Source organism: Aythya fuligula, chromosome 3, assembly GCF_009819795.1.
Source record: "Aythya fuligula isolate bAytFul2 chromosome 3, bAytFul2.pri, whole genome shotgun sequence".
Classification (NCBI taxonomy): domain Eukaryota; kingdom Metazoa; phylum Chordata; class Aves; order Anseriformes; family Anatidae; genus Aythya; species Aythya fuligula.
The window spans coordinates 14,521,555-14,546,908 of record NC_045561.1 but is presented as its reverse complement, the minus strand read 5'-3'; the positions used below and the strand labels follow the sequence as shown (position 1 = coordinate 14,546,908).

General features: G+C 39.1%; 1 protein-coding gene across 19 annotated transcripts in view; it reads right to left on the bottom strand.

Moving 5' to 3' along the window:
- NRXN1 (neurexin 1) overlaps positions 1 to 22,855 on the bottom strand; it is a 716,955-nt gene extending 694,100 nt beyond the window's left edge. For 16 of the 19 annotated variants that reach the window (XM_032185602.1, XM_032185608.1, XM_032185614.1 and 13 more), the window contains exons 1-2: positions 22,758 to 22,826; positions 17,710 to 19,181 (exon numbers count right to left, since the gene is read on the bottom strand). In XM_032185602.1, coding sequence (XP_032041493.1) covers positions 17,710 to 18,448 — 739 coding nt within the window. In that variant the 5' untranslated portion in view covers positions 18,449 to 19,181; positions 22,758 to 22,826. The other 3 variants (XM_032185606.1, XM_032185605.1, XM_032185607.1) reach the window with 3 other exon arrangements.
- Positions 22,856 to 25,354: the final 2,499 nt, after the last annotated feature.

Sequence of the window (25,354 nt, the reverse complement as noted above, 5' to 3'; positions counted from 1 at the left end):
AAACAGAAGCTTACTGGATTTGGTCCTTTTTAGTTGTGCATAGCTACAAAAAGAAGCAGATGTAAATTAAAGTGGGAGCAGTGGAGGGAGTCTTTTGTTTCAATAGACAGACAAATAAACATAAAGCAGAATAATCTCAGTTGATTCAGACCTTAGGTTTTAGGATACCCTTTAAGAAAGTTTTATGCTATACATCAGCATTTCCAAGATCAGATAAATGCAGTGCTATCAAATTCTGACCTTAGCATTGCAATCAGTTACTAGTTTTTGGTCACTCCATAAATATAACGTGAAAGCACCTGTTCTAAGTAAAACTGTGTAATCGTCCAATTGCATCCTGCTGTTTTACTACTACATTTCATATCCTCCAGACTGGCTATATGGTTAGTTCTTTTGATAATCTCCTTAAGAATGACCAAAATGGAGAGTTTGAAAGTCTTACCCTCTGGAGAACTTGCATTCTATTTCCAGCAATCTCATCTCTTACAGAAGCATGAATTCTATTTTACAGTTTTGAAGGAGATACATGAGTTGTAGATTCCTTCATTTTCTTTTGGATATTCAACTGACTGGTTACCAATGAGCTAAAAATACCTACTTAATTTTGTCACTCAGAGGTCTGGTGTACCTTCACAACAAAAGGTAGATGTCTTTTCTTTTTAATTTCATATAGTTTGCTATAACCGCTTATACCAATTTTTATTTTTTCATAGTGCAAACATATTATACTCATTGAAAAATCACAGAATCACAGAACAGTCAAGGGAGGAAGGAACCTCTGGAGGTCATCTGGTCCAAGGACCCTGCTCAAGCATGGACATCTGGTGCAGGTTGCCAGGAATTGGACAACAATGCTCCACTAAGCCCTTGTTTTAATCTCACATGTATTGTAGAAGAATTTTCTTTTGACTGTTCTTTACTGGGTATAATTTGTTATTTTTCCAAATGAAATTTAGCCTTGAATACACTCTCTTGCTAAAATAGACCATAAATCCTTAGCTTAAGAACAATTCATTGCTGTTGTTGAAAAACATAATTGATCTGCCACTGCAAATTATTTGTATGTTAGGGTATTAAAAAAGCATTGTTAAAAATTTAATGGGATTTTGAATAATTTCTTATTATGTTGATATTACATTAATAAAAATTTATGCTCAAAAAAAAAGTTAACATAACTTCATTCAAACAATATATTCTGGTTTGCAAAAAAAAATATTTGTTTGCTTCAGAAAACTTCCAGAAGAGTAGTGCTGGGAAATAATGTTCCTTCATGAAGGAGCCAAAATCAACAAGGTCCTTGTGAAAACAAAATAAAATAAAACTTAGATGTTATCTCCACATCCAACTGGGACGTTGAAGAATTAAAAATGTGCCTACATTCCTCAGCAAGCTATCTAACTTCTGTTTGTTCTCTCTTTTTCACAAGCATGAACCAAAATGAGTAGTACAAATGAAAATAACAATTAAGACAGCTTTCAAGCATTCTAGATTATGAGGGGCAAAAAAGATGACAAATTGCTTTTATCTTTATTTGACGTGAGAGCTTGAGAATATTCAGAATATTTCATTCAAGTATTCATGAAAAATCACTATTTCTCCCCTTACGTCTTTTTGCATGCACAAAATTTTAAATTTTTATGTTGTTTTATGAAGACTTTCTGCCAGAAAACTCCAAAATTCTTCATACAATATCATCAACAAGCAATATTCCAGTACAATAATCCACTACACCTAAGAAAATTATTTTTATTTGTGAACATTGATCCCCCCAAAATACAATCTTATGTGTATTTTGGTAGGTCTTCACTTCATTTCCAAAAACCATCTTTGCAAGATGCAAGCAAGATAAAGTTAAGAATATTTTGATGGTAGTTTTGTTAAAGATGTCTTTAACAAATACCATTAACAAATACTATTAACAAATACCATTTTATTCAAGGACATATTAATCTTGCTAACAGGTCTTGTTGGCATGTTCTGTTATGAGAAATAAACTATAATACGGGCCCAAAGAGAGTATCCAAAAGAGCCAAAAAAAAGAACAAATGTTTATAACGAATATATATGACTATACCAGGAACTTTGCTGCCCTTAGAGCAATCTAGAATAACCTAAATTGCAAACATTTATTTATTACTTTTTCTCCAGTCCAATCTCCGATCTCCATCTGAAGACATTTTAGACATTACAGATATTGTATAATCTGTAATGTCTAAAACCCACTTCTGTTGTAGTTATTAGTGCAAGTTGTTATGGAGCAAAATCTCAGACATTACTATACAAAACAGAGAATAGGAAGAAGACAGTGAATATTATTAATGTTATTGTATGGATGAAAAACTACGAGAGAGATTAAATACTTGAATAAGGAAGTTGTAATAGAATTGTGAATATAAAATAGCAATTCCAAATCCCATTTCCAGTACTTAGTTACTTCTTAGTCCTTCATCTCTCCTTTTCTCCATTTTATGCTTCCAGATGTCTACCATTCATCTGATGTAATCATTTCTGAAGGCTCCAGTTTTTAAAGAAGAAGAAATAATATCTGGGTCCAAACCTAAAAAAGGGCCTTCTGCATAGTAAATTATTTGCAACAGTAGTAAATTCCACACACAAAAAAAAAAAAAAAAAAAAAAAAACCTGCAAAATTAAAGATCACTATCTAAATTAAAATGATTGCATAAAGGAATCCAACATTTCAGAGCTTGCAGCTGGTCATATGTTATGAAGCATACAGTTCTTACCAAGCAAGTAAGTACTTCCTTACCACAGTAAGAACATCCTGCAATAAGAAGTATGGGATGACTCGTGCCGAGACTGTTGTGCACTCTCTGGGGTGCACCCTAGGGGATAATGAAATTTGCTGAGCATGGTACACTATCCAAAAATATTTCTGATATTTAAGTTGCTTTCTTCCCCTGACTTCATTTCTTCGGTTACCAGTAATTTGTTTGCATGTTACTGCCAGTCTCATTTTATTACCAGTTGTGCAGGTTAACTTTTATATAAAGTCAGAGAGAACACCAAATTATATTGAAACTAGATTGAAATAATAAAATTTAGGAGCTTGTTTTGAAATGCAGCAAAAAGCAAAGCAACTTTCAAAAATATTTTTGACATGTATGGAAGTTTCAGTACTGAGAGGTTTTCTGAGATTATTAAAAGTGATGCCACTGACTCACAGAAAATGGAGGTCCAGTTCCCAAGCTCAGTTAAAAACTTCTTGTTTTTTATTAACATATAGTACCGTACAGATACTAGGTTATTTAGTGCCAAATTTTGCCTTATTTGTCTTTGAAAACAGACTCCTATAAAACCTATGTCCAAATCACTGAAAGTTTTCCTAATACTTCCAAGAAATTCCTTAAATAATTCTTCTGGCAAGAATATTGATAAATCCATATCGTTTGCAGGAATCAATCACAGCAATATAGACAGAAATTCAAAGATGTGCAAACAAGAGCCTAGTCATGTGCCCCATTCTGATACAGCTGAGCATAAGAGCTTGGCACCCCTTATGCTGCTGCATGCTGGTGCTCAAAAAACTCCTTTCCATTTGCTCCTTCAGATCAAGTGGCATAACTGTGTGAGTAACTGCTCTATCCAAGTGATCTGGAATTAACAATTAGCTGCCCAAAAAATGATTTCTCTTTACCCAAACCACTGTAGCAGGACCAAGCTAGAGCATGATTCCATGTATGTTTATGCAGGCAGATCTGAAAGACAACCTCAGTGCAATGGCTATACAGTTTTCATCTCTTAGCTGTACCTAAAGCAGGCTGCTTCATGTGCTGTTTTACAAGTGACTGAAAATTCCTAGGCTAAACTAAAAATTACATTAATTTTTAAAATACTGAAAAATAGCTACTTATAAATCTTACTCATACAGACCCCAGAGATGCTATAGATGGTATATCAACAATTGTTTATCTATCTATCTATAAATTTGGGAGCCATTAAAACATTGCATTCAGGACAAGTTTTTTCTAGAATTCTATTAAACTGAGAAAAGTTTTTTTGCCAATTTATGAAATGCATGAATGATGTAATTAATCACAGAAGCTGGTATTTTGAGAAGTCCAGTACGTCTAAGTAGTAGGAAACTTCTACTTCCGTCTTTGAATGTTATCCTGTATGTTTCAAAAGAAAAAAAAAAAAAAAGGTTTGCAGAGCTATGGATGTTTTAAGTGACAGTAAAATGAGAGTGCATTACTTCATATTTCCTTCAGTGCTTAGCAAAAAACAACCTTTAGGGGGTCATATAGTACTGGAGAGGACTGGGATTTTTGACCGGCACTGTCTTCCTGCAAAACGTGACATTAATCTGCCTTCAGCTTCTCCTGTTTGTTTGTTTTTAATTCTCATGCTTAATAGTCAAATGGTACAAGATAGTGGTTAAAATATAAATCAAAAAGGAAAAATGTATTTTGTAAATCTTCATAATTTTTTAATACACAAATAGAGAAATGGCTATTTTTTAAGTAGAGAAAGAAACTATCTCTAAACAAGGACAAAAATAATGAAGGTGTATTCAAGGCTCCTGGGACATTAATAAATGTGTCTCTCATAAAGACAGAAATGTCCTAAGAATATAGGCTAGTCAAGTCAAAGAATAGCGCTTCATTTATGGCTCTTCTGTATATAGCATTCTTTCACAGCTACACTATTGCTTCATATAAAACTTCTACATAAAAACTTTAAGAAAAATCGATACGTTTTTGTTTGTTTGTTTGTTTGTTTAATTGCAACATTGAAGAAGCAAGTGCAAATACTGTGTACTTTATTAAACAATGAAATGGGTCTCTTAAAGGTTAACTCAGTCAATTCATTAGAAAAATGATTCTGAAACATACTGAAAAAAATTAGGCATAAGATTTTTAATTTGCTTGATTTCTTTCTTTATAAAACACATACTTCAGAGTAAGATCAGTTACAGTAAATTGAGAGGGACCCATAATAATAAGGAAGTCCTCTACTTATTAAATTAAGAAAAAAAAAAAAAAAAAAAAAAAGATTTAGTCACAAAACAGACAAACAAACAAAAACACAGCTCAGCTGAAAACACGACATTTATGTTAGCAGTAGAATATCCCCAAGGGAACTCTGAATAAGTTTCATTTTTATTATGATTCCTTTTGACTTCAGTCTTATTTTGAAGCAGAAAAATAAAAATCATTTGGGCAGGAGTGACTTGACTTTCAGGGTTCAAAGCTTTCTGCCAAACCTTTGAAAACCTGCTAGAATCTGTTCAAGTTGTAAACTTTCTAGAAAAACCTGTTCGCACAGTGCTTGCAGAGATACATATCTTGTCTTTTATCAGAAAACTCCTGGAAAATTATTTGGACTGTGGTTCTATACTCTAACTTGAGCCTTTCATTTGAAACTCTAGATAATTGCAGCATTTGGTAGGTACCAGTACCCGATCTTGGAGTAGGGGAAGTGTCAGCCATTCTGCAGCCTCCCTGCTGGGAGCAGGTGCTGTGGAAAGGATGCTTCCTGATTGAAAAGTCAATAGCTGAGGCTGGGGTGTAAGGGTGGGCGTAGTCTAAAAAAACTATAAACAACATTATATACACTGACTACTTTACTTTTAGAATTCAGTAATGTTTTTTTTGTGTTGTTGCGATGTCAAAAATAGCAGCTCTGAGACATAAGGTTTCTTACGTAACTTAGATCCATTTGCTTTATTCATATATGTTATGATATAGCCTTTAATTAAACAGTTTAATGTCTCCAGAGGGTCCATAAGTCTTCTGTATGCAAAAGAGGTCTATTCTTAGCAGTAAGTAATGACTGAGTAATCAAGAAAGCTGTTGTGACAATGAGCAGTATACCTGCCCCTGCTTTACAACAGTCCTTGCTAAAAAGGAGTAGGGTGTACCACATACCAAAGAGAGGCGAACGTTCCTTTGAAGCATTCCACCCCCTTCTGTCCTGAAAATTCTGTGTGATTTTGCTCAGGTTTCTAAGGCCAGGCATTTTCTGGGTGGTCATTCCCTATGCTGTTAAAGATATTTGCATTTTCTGGGAACTTGCCTTGCTGGATATTCTAGAATATGCAATACTATACCCTCAGAGATATAATCTGAAGTCAATAGGAGCTATATTTTGATGTTATAGTGCATGTATAGTGTTAAACGTGAAGTAGTGGGAAAACATCAGCTTGTGTTCTCAGTATTAGTGAATGTTTTTACCTGCAGTCTCTTTTGCCTACAACTCGGATAATAGCATCTGTCATCTTACATATATATTGTGTAATTTTTAATATTTGCACAGCTGCTTAGACATTGTAGTTATGAGAAACTTAGAAAAGCCTTGGGAAAAATTGATAATTTCTCTTCAGAGCTGTTTTGAATATGGACAATAAATAAGGCTCACACTGAACAGCAAGAAGAAAACAAAATGCTGAACAACTTATTATCCAGACTACGCACTGAATGAGGAAGAAGGCTTGAGGAAGAAGTGGTATATGATCATGTAATTAAAGATTGTTTCATAAGGGGTACTCAGAAAGGGATGAAATTAAAACTGTAGATTGTCCTTATCCTGACAGTCCACAGCTTCTGAGTATATTATTTTGAAACTTAGTAATATTCTCAGAGCATAGATTTTTGAGTGTAGTACGCTCATACATGTTAAACTGATACTGATGAATTAGGTTGATTAGAGAAGAAGCAAATTGGCCATACTGAGCTATGCTTTAGAAACCTGTGCACCAAAAGGGTATCTAAGAACAATGAAAGGAGTGTGAAGAATAATTCAAATACATGGATGGAAAAGTACATTACAGGCTGTTCTCAAACCTCAAACATTTTAATACGGCACACTTATGGAGGTGGTAGTGAGATTATAATATGAAGGTTTTTTTAGCCACTAATTTGTAATTTTATAAGGGAAAGTAGCATTGGTAGTTCCTATCATACCTGTACAAACACAAACACACTAATGAGACAAATAAGTATTTGTTGTTTCCAAAAAAAGGTATGTGAAACATGCAAGCAAAGCTTCCTTTTAGTCATTTTTGTGCTGGCTAAATGCTTTTGTGCATCTGAATGACAAAAAGAAACCTCTAAAAAGATCACAAAGTAATATTGCATAGTACTGGGCAAGGTTAGGCCTGATTGCTTCTTGAGGGTTTTGAGTGTTTTAATATTATTAGAATTAAGAGATCTTTATTTTTATTTTTAACCAGAGGACTTGATTCTGACTTTTCCTCTATTTTACAATGGTGTAATGCATTAGCTTCAAGAGGCATCAATCCTGATTTACACAGACAGAAGTACCTGGACTAATGATTTTAATTGACTGAGAGATCCTACTGATGACTCAAATTTCCAGCGAGTAAGCTGATAAAGAGTAAAGGTGAATAGCATCAAAACTTGTCACCTTATACGTTTAGGCTATCCAGGAATAATAAGCCCATGTTAAAATACACCATCAAAATAACTAAATGTTAGTAAGTTCTCAGAGGCATGCTTTTTGGTTTAGGTATATCTCCCTGACAATAGCTACAGCATCACTAACTGCTTTTTGTTATTTTTTCATGCAAATGTGAAGAATTTCACATTTTTCACCCTTGAATACATGCAACAAATTTCACCCTTGAATACATGCAACAAAAAAGATGAAAGCTACCACTCATTGAAGGTAGCTTTGCTTCTGAACTCCTGTTGTAACGTCAACTTAGACTGCTATCTTTCCACTTCCAATAGGTATGTTTATGTTTTTTAAGTAGGGGAGAAATGGAAAGGAAATTTTATTCACTTGCATTCCTGTGAATGCTTCTATGGTTCAAAATTGACAAAATTCACCAGCATGACTCATATATCACAACTGGTACTACATGACTGAATAACAAAGCTTTGTTTAATTAGTCTCTTATAAATGTGAGTGATGTAAGTACTTAAAATGTGTAAGAAAACGTTTATTTAAAGACTCAAATGATATATAAAACAAGTGAATACGTTTTAGCTGACGATAAGAGAATAGATAAAATCTCTGAATGTTAATTATTTTTCAAATATTGAAAATGTGCTTGCCAGTTGATTTGCATGAATGGTAGGTCAGAATTTCTATTACATTAACTTTTTTTTTTTTTGTCATTAAAACTTTCTTTGTTACATAAATATGAATAAGAAATAGTGTGAAATTATTTTTCTCATAACTAACTGAACCTGAAAAATATTTTTGATTTTGAGTTTTGAAAATTTTGTGAGGAAAACAAAAATAAAAAGTGCTGTACTTCATACATTCTTATAATAAGAAACTAATTTGTTTAACTGCCACAGAGATAAAGGCGTAAATTCACAGTTCTGTAAATAACTTTCAATCTAGCCCCTCCTTCAAATCCTTTGGATGAAGAAGAGTGACAAAAACTAGAAATCCATGGAAAAGACCACAACTGAGAGAGCATTTATGGAAAACTAATAAAATTTGGGGCCAATAAACTAATAAAATTTGGGGCCAAGAAAGAAATATTTTCAAGTCTTCCAATATATTCAACCAGTCTTCCTGGTGAACTAGTAGGATTTTTTTTTTCTCATAACATTTAAGTAGGAATTATTTATGTATGAATATAAAATCTGTATTTGTAGTTCTTCAGAAAATGTTTAGCCAAACAAGGCAGATCTTCTGTTTGATGTTGTAAGACTGTTCATAATTTATCTCTGAAAAACAGTATGTTCTGAAAAATAAAAAATATTTTTTTCAATGTAATAGTATTTCAGATTTTTTTTTTCCCCCAGTAAATCCCAGAAAGTGAACTTCATGGAAAATCACGTCCTGGGAAGTTCAGCAACATTCACATAAGGACAATGTAGCAGGAGTATCAGGAGGCATTAATTAGTTCTTACAAAAATCTATTTACAAATCTTTCTTATAACTCCCCATGACAGTTTTAAATTTAAGTGACATATAGGCAGTGGTTTCTAACATCCTCTTTCACCTGTGTCTCCTCTGATGAGGAAAAATAGGAGAAAAAAGAAAATGAAAAATTAGTAATCTCAATGCCAGCAATCATATTTGTAGAACTTTCCTAAAAAAATCCACTGCTTTTCTAGAAGATGGCATCATGAGAAGCATCTGCCTATCCTGTTACAAATACCTGAAATTCACTGTGCTTAGACATAGTGGTATGTGGAGTCTGGGAAGAAGATGTCTCATTAGCCTCTCCTCCTCTTGTCCCTGGACCTTTCAGGTTAAGAGTCCGATTTTACAAATGCATAAAGCATAAATGCATAAATTTTTATGCATTTAGTTGATGCATAAAAATCAGCAGAATCCAGACTTTTTATATCACTTTTATTACTGCTGTACTAATAGTAGTATTAGTGCAGAATGAGTAGAGAATGTCTTTCCTAAAAGGGCTATAGAGTTTTTTTGTTTTTAACTATCATCGGGACCTGATTCTCAGATTTTTATTAATAATATTATTTTTGCATCACAAGACTGTAATTCATCCTAAAGCAAAATTCATCACAGCTGTTCTCTAGACACCCATTGCACAAATTGCTGACACACATCAACATTTCTGTTGTTACCTCTGGGAACAGGCAAAGAAGAATCAGGATGAGCTTCTAAAGAAAATTAAAATACAGAGATGCAGATCTTCATCCCATGTCTACTCATTAATTCTGTGATTTTCTACATGCTTCTTAAAAAAGGAAGTACATATAATTTTTAAGAAATATATATAATCTTTCTCAAGGAGTCTTCTCTTGACTGAAATACTTCCTTTGACATTGTCATATTTTATGTCTTTTGTTAAAGCCAGAAAGCTTAGAAGGGAAAGAAGATGAACATAAAGGCCATTTTGTATCAGAAATGAAGATGTAATTCTGAAACTCTGGAACTGTGGCATGCATCCCCAATTGTATAGTGTAATGTCAGTAACCTCCGTAATGACTGTATATATTTTCTTAATTACAAAAAGAAATCACTGTTGGAAGAATCGGTCTAATTTCTCTGCCTTTAAGCAATGCACAAAATAACAAAAAATAACAAAAAGTCAGACCTTTCCGTTTGAAGACCTTATATATTGTGCCACAGATTTAAAGCAATCTGCAACTTGCACACCTACATAGAATTGTCAGTATATAACCCCTACATAGGCAAAATACACTGTTTCTCTGTTTGCAGTGGCAGTAACTACCAAAGTGATGCTATTGAATACACTTCCCACTTTTTTGGTAAAACAGATTTTTTCACAAATTACAGAGTCCCTTAAATGGAAATCAAAGTCTGTTATATAACTTTACTTTTATAGCACTTTTCATGCTCATACATTAAATTTAAAAATTATAATAGCGATGACAACAATGATGATGATGGCCATAAAATCACCATAAAATCATAGAATGGCTTGGGTTGGAAGGGACCTTAAAGATCATCTAGTTCCAACCTCCCTGCAATCAGCAGGGATAACACTCACTACATCAGGTTGCCCAGGGCCAACCTTGCCTTGAACACCTCCAGAGGGTTCCAGCCCTCTGACCATCTTCGTGGTCCTCCTCTGGACCCACTCTAACAAATCCACATCCTTCTTGTAATTGGGACCAGACCTGTATGCAGTATTCTAAATAACGCCTCACGAGGGTGGAGCAAAGGGTGACAACCACATCAATGGTGATAAATATCTGGATTTATGAAGTCTTTCCAAGTCTAGCCAGACTAATGGAAGACACATTCAGACCAGCTGCGCACATGAAGAAACACAGTATTCTGAACACTGAGCCATGGGTAGATAAGTAGCAAGAATGCTGGCAACTTAAAGCTAGCTGATTAAGTATCAGTTCTATAGACTTAGAAGGTTGCACTATTGTAGAGCTTCAAGTCTTGACTTCAACTAATAGAAATTCTGATATTACAGGATCCCGACTGCCACAAAGAAAATCCTAACAAAAATCCTGTATGGAGCATTAGCAATTTAACCTTAAGAGATGTAAAAAATAAAAATAAAAATAACAACAAAAGCAAAAAAAAATGAACCAAAGCAAAACAACAACAATAAGAAGAAAAATCATCATCAACAACAACGAAACTGGAGAAGTGGCATAAACTGGCTAAGGTCATGGAGGCAGCATTGCAAAAATCATATCCTTTTTCCTACTTCATTCATTAGTTGCTGTATTTTACACATGGAAATGCTCTTTGGCTCTGCTGAGTACAGCAAAATCCAGGAGAATGGTTTCAACGATTCATTACAGGAACCCACTAGATGCAACTACTTTTTATTTGGCAGCAGAGAATCCAAGCTTCTGAAAGACTGTCTTCTGCATATATGACAGTATAATACAGGCTAGTAAAGTGCTTGTGATACTCTCAGACACCATCACCACAGTAAAGAAACAGAAAGAGTCAGTAGAGAAAGTGCCCATCTTTGTGGGGGAAAAAAAAAAAAAAAAAAAAATATGTTATTTTTTTTAAAGGTTACTATGATTCCTGGACAGAGTAGAACAAAATAAATGTATCATAGATACTATGTACTTTACTAGTCAGTTCTATATATAACAACACTAACAACACAGCTAAATGTACGTTTGTCACATTATAAAAAATCATTCCCTGAAGGAAGTATATTTTGGTCTTTGCAATTCACTCCTCATGTAGAACATGATATACAACAACTCAGAATGCCCTTCACTGTGCTGTAAAATCATGTGTTTATGAAGGTACACAACTTCAACTTCAGCACAATAAACTAATCAAAGTATTTTTACAGAAGCTGGCATGGCTTCATACTTTCTGAAAGTAACACCAAGTTCTCTGGAAGACAAGGCACTGCATTAATTCCATCAAGACGTTGATTAACCTTTTTGTTTTAAAATATCATCCAATTTTGGTATGTTTGTTAAAAGAAGTGTAAATTATCACAATTGTACATGATAAAGTAAGCCTCAACGTCAAGCTATTTCAGTCAGGAATTGGTTTTACTTGCCAGGTCAATAATGACTAGGGGATAAAATTATGTGTTCTGTAATCCAAACATTTTCCCACAACTCTTTGGCTAGCATCTATGTTTAAAAGGCTCTGAGCATGCCAACCTGCAGCTCACAAAAGATCAAGTGCATTTGGTCCAAAATGCCTGTAAGTCTTGAAGTATAATTACATTAAAATATAGGTAATTTTATTAAGTAATTTTAAAATTCAGAGTGAATTTGACAATGTGACACAATGCCCTGTGCTGCTAGATGTAAATTCTTCTAGCATATTAACATTTTACAATTGGCAATATAGATTCAAAATTGACATGGGCCCTGTATCTCAGCTAGGAACAAAGGGAAGCCACAATCTCACTGCATAAAATACTATTGATTTGAGGTACTAAGATGTATGCTATATGCATAAGTGGTCTTTTGGAAGCATTTCAATATCAGCATTTTGAAAGGATTAGCTATATTCAACAAGTAACCTTCTTAGAATATAATATAAAACAGACTGCCAACTCCTAATTACCAGTGACACAGGATTTAAATTGCTGTGATTTTACACAACGCAGATACTGAAATCAATATCCTATAATGCCAAATCCTGGCAAGCAAAATAATATATCAGCTTTCATTAGGAAAATGGTGCAAAATTCTGCTTTAAACTGACATAAGCATTCTGTTTGCATACAACTGAATGCATTTAACATAGTTTTGAACAATTTGGGGATTATTTGACTACCTGTCTTCAAGATTATAGTCAGACAAAAAAAAAAAAAAAAAGACACTAAAAATATTAAATAAAATCTACACATTTGAGTTAAACTAATCTAATCTGTAAATACAAAAGAATTTTAGTGTAGTCTCTTGTGGATTTCCATTTCTCCTCCTATATCAACATCATCCCAGTGGCTATTGGCACTGACAAGAAATTCAGCATGCAGATCATGTAACAGAGATGAGTGTTTTAGATAAAGATTCTGAAGTGTAAATCAAAACAAAAGTTTTGCTCACGGTATTTACTCAGTATTTACTATTCCATAGTACATGTATATTTAGCTAACTATTCAGGAAGGATAAAGACTGAAGTGCCTACTCTTGCAAGATTGAGTATCTGCAGAGTTCAATAGTACAACTCTGAGCACAAACACCTATCTCATAAAAAATATAATTAATGCCAAAATATATTTATATTCAAGACATAAGGGAATTGAATTAATTATAAAATGAAAATTCTCAAAGAGATATAAATATTGGATGAGTTTTTAAAAATTAACATGAAGAAGCAAATATGCACAACAAAGATTCATGTAATATATTCAGAACCCAAACAAACAAATCTAAATGCTGGCTAGCCTAAGACATCTGGAATTTGCTTCCTTAAAAAATCCCTTTCACAATTCATACCATAGCTGGCATCAAGTTCTGAATATCTGACAAGGAAGAGTATCTCTTACAGTGAACAGCTGCATGAACAGTCCTCAATTTTTCCACAAAACAGAAACTCAGTAGGACAGTTAAAATAAAATATGTTCTAAAAAGGAAGGCTTTGAATTCACAATGTAATTGCCTCTATATCAACCTAATATTAAGACAAGTAGACCAGCTATATCTTAAAAAGATAAATCACCCCATACGTAATTTTTTTTTTTTCAAACAGTTACAGATACAGAAAAGAAAAAGAAGCTGGTGTCAATGAGGAACATCTCCCAAAAAAGTGTGTTACGTGCTTTTTATTTCCTCCTTCAGGGGTATCTTTATATTTTCTTGGACAGGAAACTGGACAACATTATTTATATACAAATGAAGATAAAAAGAAAATAATATATATAAATTCTGTCTAAAGTCAGAAGGTCAGTATTTACTGGAGTGATTTGATAATTTGTTGTTGTTGTTGTTGTTCTGAAATTCTAACATAAGAAGCAAAATGGGAAGAAGAACATGAAGGCTCACTGTATTCTCCTTAGGAATCATGAATCAGAATATATCAGAATATTTCCTTCTCCGTAGGAAATCATGTATTCTCCTTACCTTCTAGGACCCTGACACAATTCAGTAATAATTTGATTCTTAAAATCAGTCTTTTTACCAAACAGTTCTCCTTACAATAAAATCAAACCATACCAATTTGATTCTTTTCATCAAATAATACAGTTTTCGCTGAGAAGGTTGTGGTGTATGTCAAAAATTTATCAGAAAATTGATATGGAAATCAGGGTTTACTTGAATGCTAGTCTTATTTCTAACAAAATTTATAATAATTTTATGTACTTTTATTTCTACTGAGTCGCTATTACATGAAATAATATTCTTTTGCCTGTTTCAGTATTAAACAGAAATTTATATTTGCTCTTTTAGAAGCCTCTTTACCCATAAGCACTCAAGACTAATTCACAACAGAACTGCTACAGATCATATTTTTCTGTGCTGTAGGCAGCATGCCCTTGATATTCAAGCAAAACTCCAATACTCTTTCTGCATTTCATACCAAAGCTCCCATTGAAGAGAGTTTATAACTACTGGAACAAAGAACATGACTGAACATAATAAATCTGATTCTTTCCTAGGTTTTACACTGGTGTAGTTCAGATAATAAATGAAGCTACTCCTGTTTTAGACAGCTACAAGGACAGTTAAGCTTGCTAGAAGTAAGTTATATTGCTAGAAGTAAGTTATATGGGTTTTTCAAAACAAATAAAACTTGGTGAAACTTCATTATTTTAAGAAAACTTTACCTCATAAGAAAGAAAAAAGAAAGAATGATTTTATAATCTCTTAATTTAGTGATAATCTCTCTCTGAAAATAACTTAAATGCCACCAAAAATGCATCCTACGACCTGAAACATTGACTCTTTAAATCAGTTATTTCAAATCTCTCAAATGTGCAAGTCAGGATCAAAATTTTTGAAAGGGTTGGTTTTTTTTGTTTGTTTGTTATTATTGATTTCTAAAGTTCTCATTATACCATTGAACGTTAAACTCTGCACCTAGACAGATGGCAGAGATGCAGAAGCACACTAAATACAAGCTTATATTACATAAATTTGTATATATATGTATATATATATATTTCAAAGGAAAATAGAATTTAATGACTATTTAATGACTAATGGTACCTTAAAGGCAAAAGGTACCAACTGGGACATCTAGGTACAATTTCAGATAAAAATGGTAAGCTTGGTACTAGAACATTTAGGTCCAATCTCAGATAAAAATGGTAAGTTTGGTACCTTTCATATTTAAACCATTTCTAGCCAACAAGCTAAAAAGACAGAGCGTGAGATCTCAGAAGATCCCCTCAAATTCATTGCTATATGAATTGCTATATATATCCTCCATCCTACGCAACGGCAGCCTCTTACTAAGGCTTGTGGGAAATTTAATGGCAACTTCTTGCTAAAGCTTGTGGAAAATTTACACATTCCAGGAACAAAAGATCGTTAACTCAACATCATAATTACTATGTTGGCTATAAGAGAAATAGACAACAGTAGCCAGGGTTTCTTTCCTGATAGACGCAATGGACAGACTTGTCCTTCTGCCTTTTTATATTTCAGAAGATTAAATCAATGTTTTTACAAATTAGTTCAGTATTTTTGGTAGCACATATGAGAAGCTACTAAACCCTTCATCAAACCTGACTGATAGGTTTCAGTTATTTTTTCTCAATCAACAGATACAAACTGCAGGAACAGTTCCATTTATGTTGCTGACAGTGGAAATGTTGTATTCTATTTCAAATGAAATTGGAATCTGATTACTTTATGATGAGACTATGCTAAAATTACACATCTTGCTATTATTTTATAAGGTTTCTTAGTGGTAAAGGGAGGTGTGAGGGAAATCTTGATCCCACTGAGGTCAATTGTAAAAGCATTATCATTTGAATGAAGCCAATACTTTATCCTAATTTGGGGGATTCCAAAATTATTTTGACTGTCATCTTCTTACAAGCACTATATAATTTATATATATATATATATAAAAACATATATAGTATTCCATTAAGGTTCAATCTAAACGTAAACATTTTCTTTAAAAATACCTGATGATCTTACTAATTCTGTTAAAGACAAGATGTGCCCTGACTTATTTTACATGCAATTATATAAACTTTTTCATATAAATATTACATGTTCAGAATCATTTTAAATAAACAGCTTTAATGTAAATTGCATATCTTTTTCAATAATATATAAATGACCATTGTCACTTTAATCAAACTGCTACCCCTCCGAACTTGCTTTTCAGTTTATAATAGGGTCTAACTCTAAGATGCTAAGACAACTCAATATTTTATGTATACATATTAAAAAGTTACATTCAAATACTAAATACATTTACATGATTTAGGCTAATATAGAAGATACTTCATTTTACAATTTCTGGGACTGTGTGCAACTGAAAGTATAAACTTCTTATTTTCTGAAACTATCATTTCCTTTTTACTTATTTTAAAAAGTTAATAAGCTTTGATTTTTTTAACGAATGGCAGATGAGAGATAAACAGCTGATAAAGTAAACAAGATGTAAAATGACTGTAGTGTTTTGGGTACTGACACTAAGGACAGAAGATGTTACATAATAAAGCACAAATGATGTTTTCTTTTTTATAATGAGTGAAATTTGATAGAAATAATAAAGGCAAATTATTCAGCCATAAATGTCTTGTAGCCACTCAGTGAATATCTTAATTTGGCATACATAGTATCTTATCTATATTTACCTTCTACATTTCACACTCAGGTCTTCGGTCTCAAATTTTGACATGATTATATTTTTACATTTGTACTTACTTCATTCGTATACCTTTAAGTTTTATTGTAGGTACATATGAGGGTACATGAGTACCCTCTGTGCTTAAGTAGTTTCAAGCAATGGTACCCTTACCAGCCAAATAATAGAGTCCTACATGTATCTGCATTAAATGTTCACACTCCTTCCAATCACCAAAACCAATGGCCACTGAATATGAATCATATTTTACTCAGTGATTTATTTGTAGATGGGATTCAGGAAACTGCTGTTTTTCAAAGCTGTCTTCCTTGGTATAAATACCCAGTAATTTTGTAGTCTTCGAGTATATATTTCCCCCATGCCCTTTTGTCTTCTCTCTAAGCCTGGCATTCCAAATGTCTGAATACATTGCAAAGTACTGTTCACATTTGTATAAAACTATAATCCTCTGTCTAGTCCCTCTCCTCCCCAACAACAATTTAAAGAATTCCCAAATAAATCACTGGTTTTATTCCAATGTTGTAATAGAAGTAGATATCAATATAAAACAGATTCTGGGTCTCTACTACCCTACAAAAATAAACCCAGGTAACCTTTGCACTTAAACTAGTAGAATTCTTCCTGTCGCTTCCCGTTCCCAGAATTAATTGCCACCAGCTGCTCATTACAAGCATGCCCACCCCCTCCTTTGACTCTAGCCAAGCATGACATCGGCCACCCCCTCCTGCCTGGGTGCCACCTGGCACCAAGGCCCTGTCCTTCCTCTGCCCAGGACAACTCCACATCACACTTTGCTGTGGGAAGACACCCAGATGGCATCCTCCTCCCATCACCCACCCTTGCAGAGAACAGAGGAGTGATGGCACCATGGTCTGCCACAGACACACGTGGGGGGAGGAAGGCAAGGAAGAGGGAAGGCAGCAGGGAGGCAGTGGGGAAGGGAACGAGACCCACTTGTACAGATGAAACTCCATGCAGGCCTGGCCTCCTACCCGTCCCCTCCATTACGCAAAGGGGGCAGTGGGGCAAGCTAAGATGGTGTCTTACCTTCACTGCAGTCCTTCCCCCGAAAGCCTGTTTGGGAGCAGTCACAGACGGCCTGGTCGTTGAGCACTGAGCAGACGCCCCCGTTGAGGCAAACGTCCTCTCGGGCACACAGGCGGCTTTGCTCATCATCCAGCCGCACCTCCTGGCTCTCCACTGGCGATGTCTGTGTGTAGTTGACCCGCACATCCGTTATCCAGCCCTTGAAGGGCTCCCGGTCTTTGACAGAGGATAACGTCAGCTTTAGTGTCGCTGACCGCAGCTCTGGCGGGAGCCCCCCTAAGAATAGGCCACTGAACACAGTCATGTCCCGCCGCTTGGATTTCACCTCCACCCACTTTGCCTCAGCCCGGTCGATGATCAGTGTGGTGTTCTTGAAGTGGCGGCGAATGACCACAGCATGCCAGAGGTTATCATTGACGGCAGTATCAGACAGGAGAGTGGCGGGCTCAGCACAGAAGATGGAGAAGCTGAGCTGCAGCCGCCCACCCTGGGTGAGGATGAGTTCCAGGAAGTCGCAGAAGCCCTCGTCATCGAAGTAGAGCACCAGCCCACTGGAGCTGCGCGTCTTCATGTTGAAGCTCATCTCACTCTCACAGCAGGCGTTCCACTTGGGGAAGCGGGTCCACTGCCCCTCAGCCCCCGGGAACTCCAGCCCACTGCCCAACTCAGCCCAGCAGCCCAACAGCAGGGCCAGCCAGAGCAGTAGGCAGCCCCCACGCCGCACCAGTGCCGCCCCCATCCTGCGCGGCCTGGGACGGGTGAGCGGGGCGGCAGTGCCGGCGGGGGGCGGCGCTGGGGCCCCGGTGGCAGACAGGGTAAAATCTTGCCGGGCACCAGCCACGCTTGGAGGTTCAGGCACGCTCACCCCCGTCTTGGGACGGGGGGGCTGTGAGTGCCCCGCTGGATGAAGTGGGGCACCAGGAAGGGAAGGTGCCCCACCGGTCTGCCACAGGGGAGAAGGCGCTGGTGGGTTTCTTCACTGGTCAGCCAGGCTTGGCAAAAGATGTCTGGGGCTGGGTGAGTCAGCAGAAATTTTCCCCAAAGCCAACATTACCAAAGCTGGAGAAAAACCAAAACTGGTGGCAAAATCCTTTTCTTCCAAGTGGATCCAGTAGCTCGCCAAGACTGCAGCAATATCCCAGTATACGTGCACCTCTTTTTACATCCTATCCACCAGCTGTAGTTTCCCAGGAAGCCAATTACCGATCCCAGTGCTGCCTCCCTAAGACGTATCCTCTTGTCAGATCACGGACTGTCTGCCATGGTGCTAAAGCAGCGTCAGCAGACGACAGGACTCATCGCTCATGGTTTCCTGAGCTGCCTCAATCCCAATGGGGTTGAAACCCAGAAGCTGTCAAACAGCCGAGTGGCTACTTGACATGCAAAGCCTGACAGCTCCTCTTCTGCTTGCTTGCAAAAGGCCAAGACTAAGATCCAGGGGGGTGAATTCCTCTATTGTTTTTGTTTCTAATCTGCAAGGAATTGAAACAGAATAATAAGAAATGATGACTAATAACACATTAAATCATAAAGTTGATCAATAGTGTACATTTGTGATTAATTTTTTATTTGAACTGCTGTTCAACGTTAGGAAAATGAAGTGCTGCTGCTGTAATTTTGGAGTTACTGAGAAATCATAATAACGTGCAGTGCTAAACTTAAATCTTAATGTAAATGCTTACACTAGATTGCATTTTTATGGAATAATCTATATGTAAACTACTTACCATTCCAAAACTTTGAAATACTTTAGTAGCATATTTTCTTATTACAATACTGATGTTCAAAAGAAAAGGATCCTGAAGAGATTTTATTTATCCCGCTATATGGTTTAATTTATTTATAGAAATAGCTGCATCTGTGAAGCTATAGGGTCCTATTAATTCAGATGATGATACCAAGCCTGGTTCTAGTTCATTCTACTATCGCTCAAAAACATATAAAGTGGACTGAGCTCCCAGAAGGAACTGGCAGGTTTCGCCATATGTGGCACACCTACTGGTTTATTTTCATGGGGTGAGGAAAGAATTGCAATGGTTTCTTAGAAGGCTTTTTGAAAATTTCAAACCACATTTTTCCCTGTCACCTGATTTCTTTTGCTGCTGATATTCTCTGTTATGGCAGGGAAAATCCAATTCAAGCCAGCTCTGATGTTGACATTATTCACAACGCAGATCAGCTAATCCCAGGTGTTAGTCCTCTGAAATGGGTTGCAGCATTTTATGTATGTTTATTCAGTTGCCCTTATTTAAAAGGACACTCTCCGTTTTAAAAATCATACATATGCCACAGTTCACTCTGTTCCTCTGAAGAGGTCTCTGCATTCAAAGCATTTCAGCAGAGAGGCTCCCCTCTCTATTTTTCTCCCCCAAGCCGCGGTATCTTTTCTGGAAGGTATGTATTAGCAGATCTCTCCTGATGGAGGAGAGGATCTCCGACACCTCCCTCACCCACTGCTTCCCCTTCACCTCCCTCCCACTTCTTAGCCAGCAGCACTTAGGCAAAATATCACGTCCAGAACGGCTGCCAAGCCCTTTGCTGGGCTGGTGGGGGAGGGCGGGAGGGCAGGGACGAGCCTGGCAGAGCAAAAACCTGCTCGAAAACAGGCACACACCTCAGCTGCCTGCACCTGACACGTTCGGAGCCGCTAAGTCACCTCCTACTCTCTCTTTATATTTAATTTCATTCCTCTAAATGTCAACACGTTTATTTTTATTATTTTTCACATGCGAGGCGGGCAAGAGCAGCAAAAGAAAGACAAGAATCCCCCCCCCCAAACTTCATGGGCAGAGCCCAGCCGTGCCAACCAGCACCGGGCAGCACCGTGCACTGCAGGGCAACATAGAGACCCAGGTTTTCCACCTCTCAATACCAAACATCCTGCAGCTCCTCCGAAAAAAAGTGGTGCCCACCAGGGCCCGTCGAAGGAGCCGGGCTACCCGCGGCCTCCCCCCCCGCCCACCCTCGCTCATCCGGAGCCACCTGGCTCCCGGTGGCCGCCGTCGGGGTGCCGGGGGCTGGCGGCACAGCACCGCGCCGCCGCTCCGCAGCAGGCACCGCTTCGGGCTTCAGCACCCGGAACAGCTCCGCCCTGCGCGGCCCCGACGGGGCGGCGGCGCCCGGGGGCTCCGCACCGGCCCCCGCCCCGCAGCCTCCGCATCGGCGGGGGGACGTGGGAGCCGGGGGGGGGGCCACACACGAGTGGGTGCACTAGAGGATGGGAGGGGGGAAGGAGAGCGGCCGCGGGGACCCGCTGCGGCGGAGGGAAAGGAGCGGCGAGGGAGAGGGTGTGGAGTGCGATGGGATGCGGCGGGGCGGGTCCTGGGGGGCACACAGCGTGCGCGGGCGGGTTGCCGGCGTGGGAAATGGCTTGCGGGGGGGAGAGGAAGAGGCCCGGGAAAGAGGTGAGGGATGCACAGCCCGGAGAGGGCGGGGGCGGGAGGGGGGAGAGGAAAGGTTAGCCCCAGGGGGGTAGACGGGTGGGGAGTGCATGCGGCAGAGGCCGGGGCGCAAGGTGAGCGGGGCGGCGCGGCTCCCTGCGCGCACGGTGCCTGCGCGGGGGAGCACGGAGGGAAGAGGCAAAGGTGCGAGTGCGAATGCGGAGCACGGCAGGAGGGTGGCAGGAGGCTGTGGTGTGCGCCGGGAGGGGAGCCAGGCAGGAACGCGCGCGCGGGCGTGTGCGTGTGTGCGCGCCCGCCGTGCGTGCCAGAGCGATCCCTACAGGTGTCCGCGGAGAGCCGCCGAGCGGGGATCCCACCTCGAGAGCATCCCTGCCCGCTGCCTGCCTCTGTCTGCGGCGCGCCTGCCTTCCCCTCTCACTCACACGCAGAGCACCAGCAAGAGAGAGAAGGAGGAAGGGGAAGAAAAAAAATCACAAGAGAGACAAAGAGGGAATGGAAGAAAGGAAGAAAAAGAAAAAGCGGGGGGGGGGGGGGAATTGAAAGATTGAAAAGGAAAAAGACCCAAAAAAAAAAAACAAAAAACAAAAAACAATTGCTTACTTATTACTGCCGATATAATTTAAACACACTGCCAGTAAACAGCACTGTCTTGTCTAGTCATTTCCAAAGCAGAGGGATACTTTCATTCTCAAAGGAGGACAATTTTTTTAAGATATATATGTCTCAAATGGGGTCTAAATTACCATCTAAATTACCAGATATCCCTCCCGGCGATGTACATATGTATACACATGTATGTGGTGAGAAATCCACACAGCTCAACATAAATGTAGCTATTGCATTCAGTGCCTCCACAGTCAATTAATACGCTTCCCCAACCCCCCTACAACCATTTTTTCTTTAAAAATTATGATTTAGTCACAGGTGCCCCGATTGAGCCTTTTCAAATTAGAAAGAGAGAGAGAGACACCCATAGGTCAATAAATCCTTAACAAATGCCAGGTCGGTTGGCATGCACAATCCTTGGCAGAATCCTTATTGTATAAAATACACGGCATTGTCTCTGGGTGCGGGGAAGACCAGAGAGTTCACAAATTACCGGATGAAATAAAAGGATCTGAAAAACAACCTTGCTGCAGCCAAAGGGAGAAGCGCTCTAATTCAAAAGCAGACTTAACAGCCTCATTAATCTTTTCCCTTCATTTCTACGTAATTTCTAGAATCAAGTTCTTTCCCAGGCGGCTGGAATGATCGATTTTGCTACCTTTCCAGCCTGCAGACGTATTTTTATTTTAATACGTTTATGATATAATTTTTACCCCTTCAAAAATGCATACCATCAGCAGGAACCTGAACAGTTTCAAACACATATCAAGGAAGCCGGCTGCCTTCATTCTTCTGGCTCACAATAGAAAATGTCCCAAATTATCCATGCACTTCCTGCACAAACCCCTCGCCTTTTCCAGGCTGCCGCCGAGAAATAACAATCATATTGCGATATTCATTCCCGTCGCTGCCCCGGCTTCGCATTTCACCAAAGCATCTCACGCCAGGGAAAACATGCAGCAGATCGATTTTATTCCTTAAGCCTCGCAGATCCCACCCCCCACCCGCTTTTGCAAGGGATAATAAATTACCGCATCCAACCTTTAACTTCGCCCTCCGCTCCACCATCTCTTCTCCCCGCCATCTACCTCTCCACAACGCCGCATGCAAACCCACCAGCCTCTCGCGCCTCCTCCTCCTCCTCCTCCTCCTTCTCTTCCTCCTCCTCCTCCTCCTCCTCCTCCTCCTCCGCCGCCGCCGCCGCCGCCGGCTCCGCAAAGCGGGGCTCGTCCTCCTCGCCGCCGCTCCGCCTTTACCTGCGCGGCGTGCCGCGGGCCGGGGAAGGCGCGGCCGGCCGGGGGCTGCCTCTGCCGCTTGCCGACGGAGCGGGCGATGCTGCGGGTGCGCGGCGACGGCGGCGGCGGCGGCGGCGGCGGCGGGCGGGGGCGGCCGCCGGGAGCGGGGGGCGGTTCCGCCGCGTGACGCCGCCGCGCCCGTCTGCCCGCCGGGGGCGGTGCCGCACTCGCTGCAGACCCCCCAAAAATCCCTATATTCCCCTCCAAAAGGCCCGCCCGGCACCGCCGCCGCCCCTCAGGGCACCGCCGCCGCAGATGGGCATGGCCCGGGGAGGGGTCGCCTGTGCCGGTCTGGAGGACTGGGGAGGGGAAGGCAGTGGTGGGCAACGGGAGATGGGTGGGGGAGCCTCGGTCCGTCTCCTGAGCGAGGCTGAGCCGTCGGTTTCCTTGGCGTGTTGTGGCAGAGGTGCCCACCGCACCCCATCTCGCCCCCCTGCAGATGTGGCTTCCCTGCCGTCCCCCAGCCAAGCCACCTCTTTGTGTGGGGTGATGGAGGCCTCTCACTGTTTCCACACGCGAAGCTTGCAGGAGTCTGCAAAGGCTGTGGGAATATGAAGGTGTGGACTTCTGACCACAGCTCACCTTTTGGACCACCGGAGAAGTCTTTTGGAAAGCCAAGAATCTCTCTGGTGTAGTTTTAAACCCGTCTCAATGTACGTTTTCTCCCCATGCTTGCAAACTATTCAGGAAATTAAATGCTTCTTAAGATTGGTTTTACCTGCCTGGAAGCTAGTCGGTCATACCAAACTAGCGGCGGCCTTCAAGTTTTGTGCTCAGGGGCCTAGACAAAGACGTTGGTTGTGATCTATTTGTAGCGTTTGCCAAGGTCCTGGCAGCTCTTGAAAATATGGACTGTTCTTGTTACACTGAAAGAGTCACCAGGACACTCCAGCATTAGACATCCCAGAATCCCTTGGGAGTGGTGTGTGCCGCCATACTTGTTGTTTTCTGGGCTGAAAACAGCCATTAACAATTTAGTTTTGAACTGAAACTTCAGAAGTAAGTGTAAAAAAAAACAACCTTCATTCTCCCACCTCAGTCCCAGAGGAGTTAGCCTTACATTTTATTATTTTTTTTTTTTTAATAAAACAGGCATTCTCCCATATGACAAGTTTGATGAAGTAACCAAGCAACATGTTAAGGAACAAGAATAAAAACTGGCTAGATGTGCAATGTATCTTCAGTACATACAGCATAATCAGACTTCCTTTTTATTCAGCCAGATGATATCCATATCCACTTATTTTTAAATATAGAGTGAGAATTTCTCTTGACAATTCTAGTAACTTGACCTGTGTGAACAGAGCAAGGAGCAAATATCTCTCCTGATATGAAAAGCATATAAATTGTAGGCTTCAATATAACAAAAAGACACATTTTTAAAGGAGCAAAATTGTAATCTGATATGTTAGTGCTTATATACATTATGTAAAAAATAGTATTTTCTAACTGTCACCTAATTTTTATTGTGCTCATGGTGAACACATAATAAAGCAGTGCATGCTCTTTGATAGGAAATGTCAAAGCCAAAGCCCAGTCCATGCTGGTAGTCAGTGATATGCGTGGATGTGCTGGCACAGGTGGAGGTTTCTTCCGCCTTCAAACAGGGGGACAGATCAGTTGTGCCAGCTGTAGCCAGAGGATGTTCATGTTTCTCTAAATCTGCAGCAAGAAGCTTGCCACAGTGGGAGAATATATGGGAAGAGCCTACAAAGAAATAAAGTGATGAGACATTAAGTGAGCTGGGAAGATACAGGGAGATGTTGGGAGATTTCCTTAATTTAATGGTGATTTTGCTGAGTTTTAGAAGAAAAAAAAATGTATTACTTTTGGCATCCTCAGCAATTGTTGCAGCATGTGGTGTCATAGTTGATTCATCCTGAAGCAGCACAAAAATAAATAATAAAAAAAAAAATAATAAGAAGAAATGCAAATCCCAAACTATCTCTCTTCATAGGTCTTTCAGTTTGAGAAGTGTATGGAATATCTTGTAAGAAGCACATGGCCTTACAGAAACTTGACTTTTTACTGCATAAAATAATGTGTGTTGCACCAAAATATTTATAGATTTTGAACAATAAAGAGATAACAGCAGTAATGATATTCTTGGAAACAACACAGTCATATATGCTGTCAAAGGGAATGTAGTACATTACACAACTTGCAAGTTTGAGATCTTATGAGATCTATTGTCAGAACAAAGTTCCTTTGAGTCATTAAAAGGTACATATGTGAAACTGCCCAACAGTTGTAATTTTAAATAAGAGATTTGTTGGCAAGCTGAAGTGAATGCTGGAGCTGTCTTTTAGGCACGTACATGCAATTGGCATAGCTGTCAGAGCT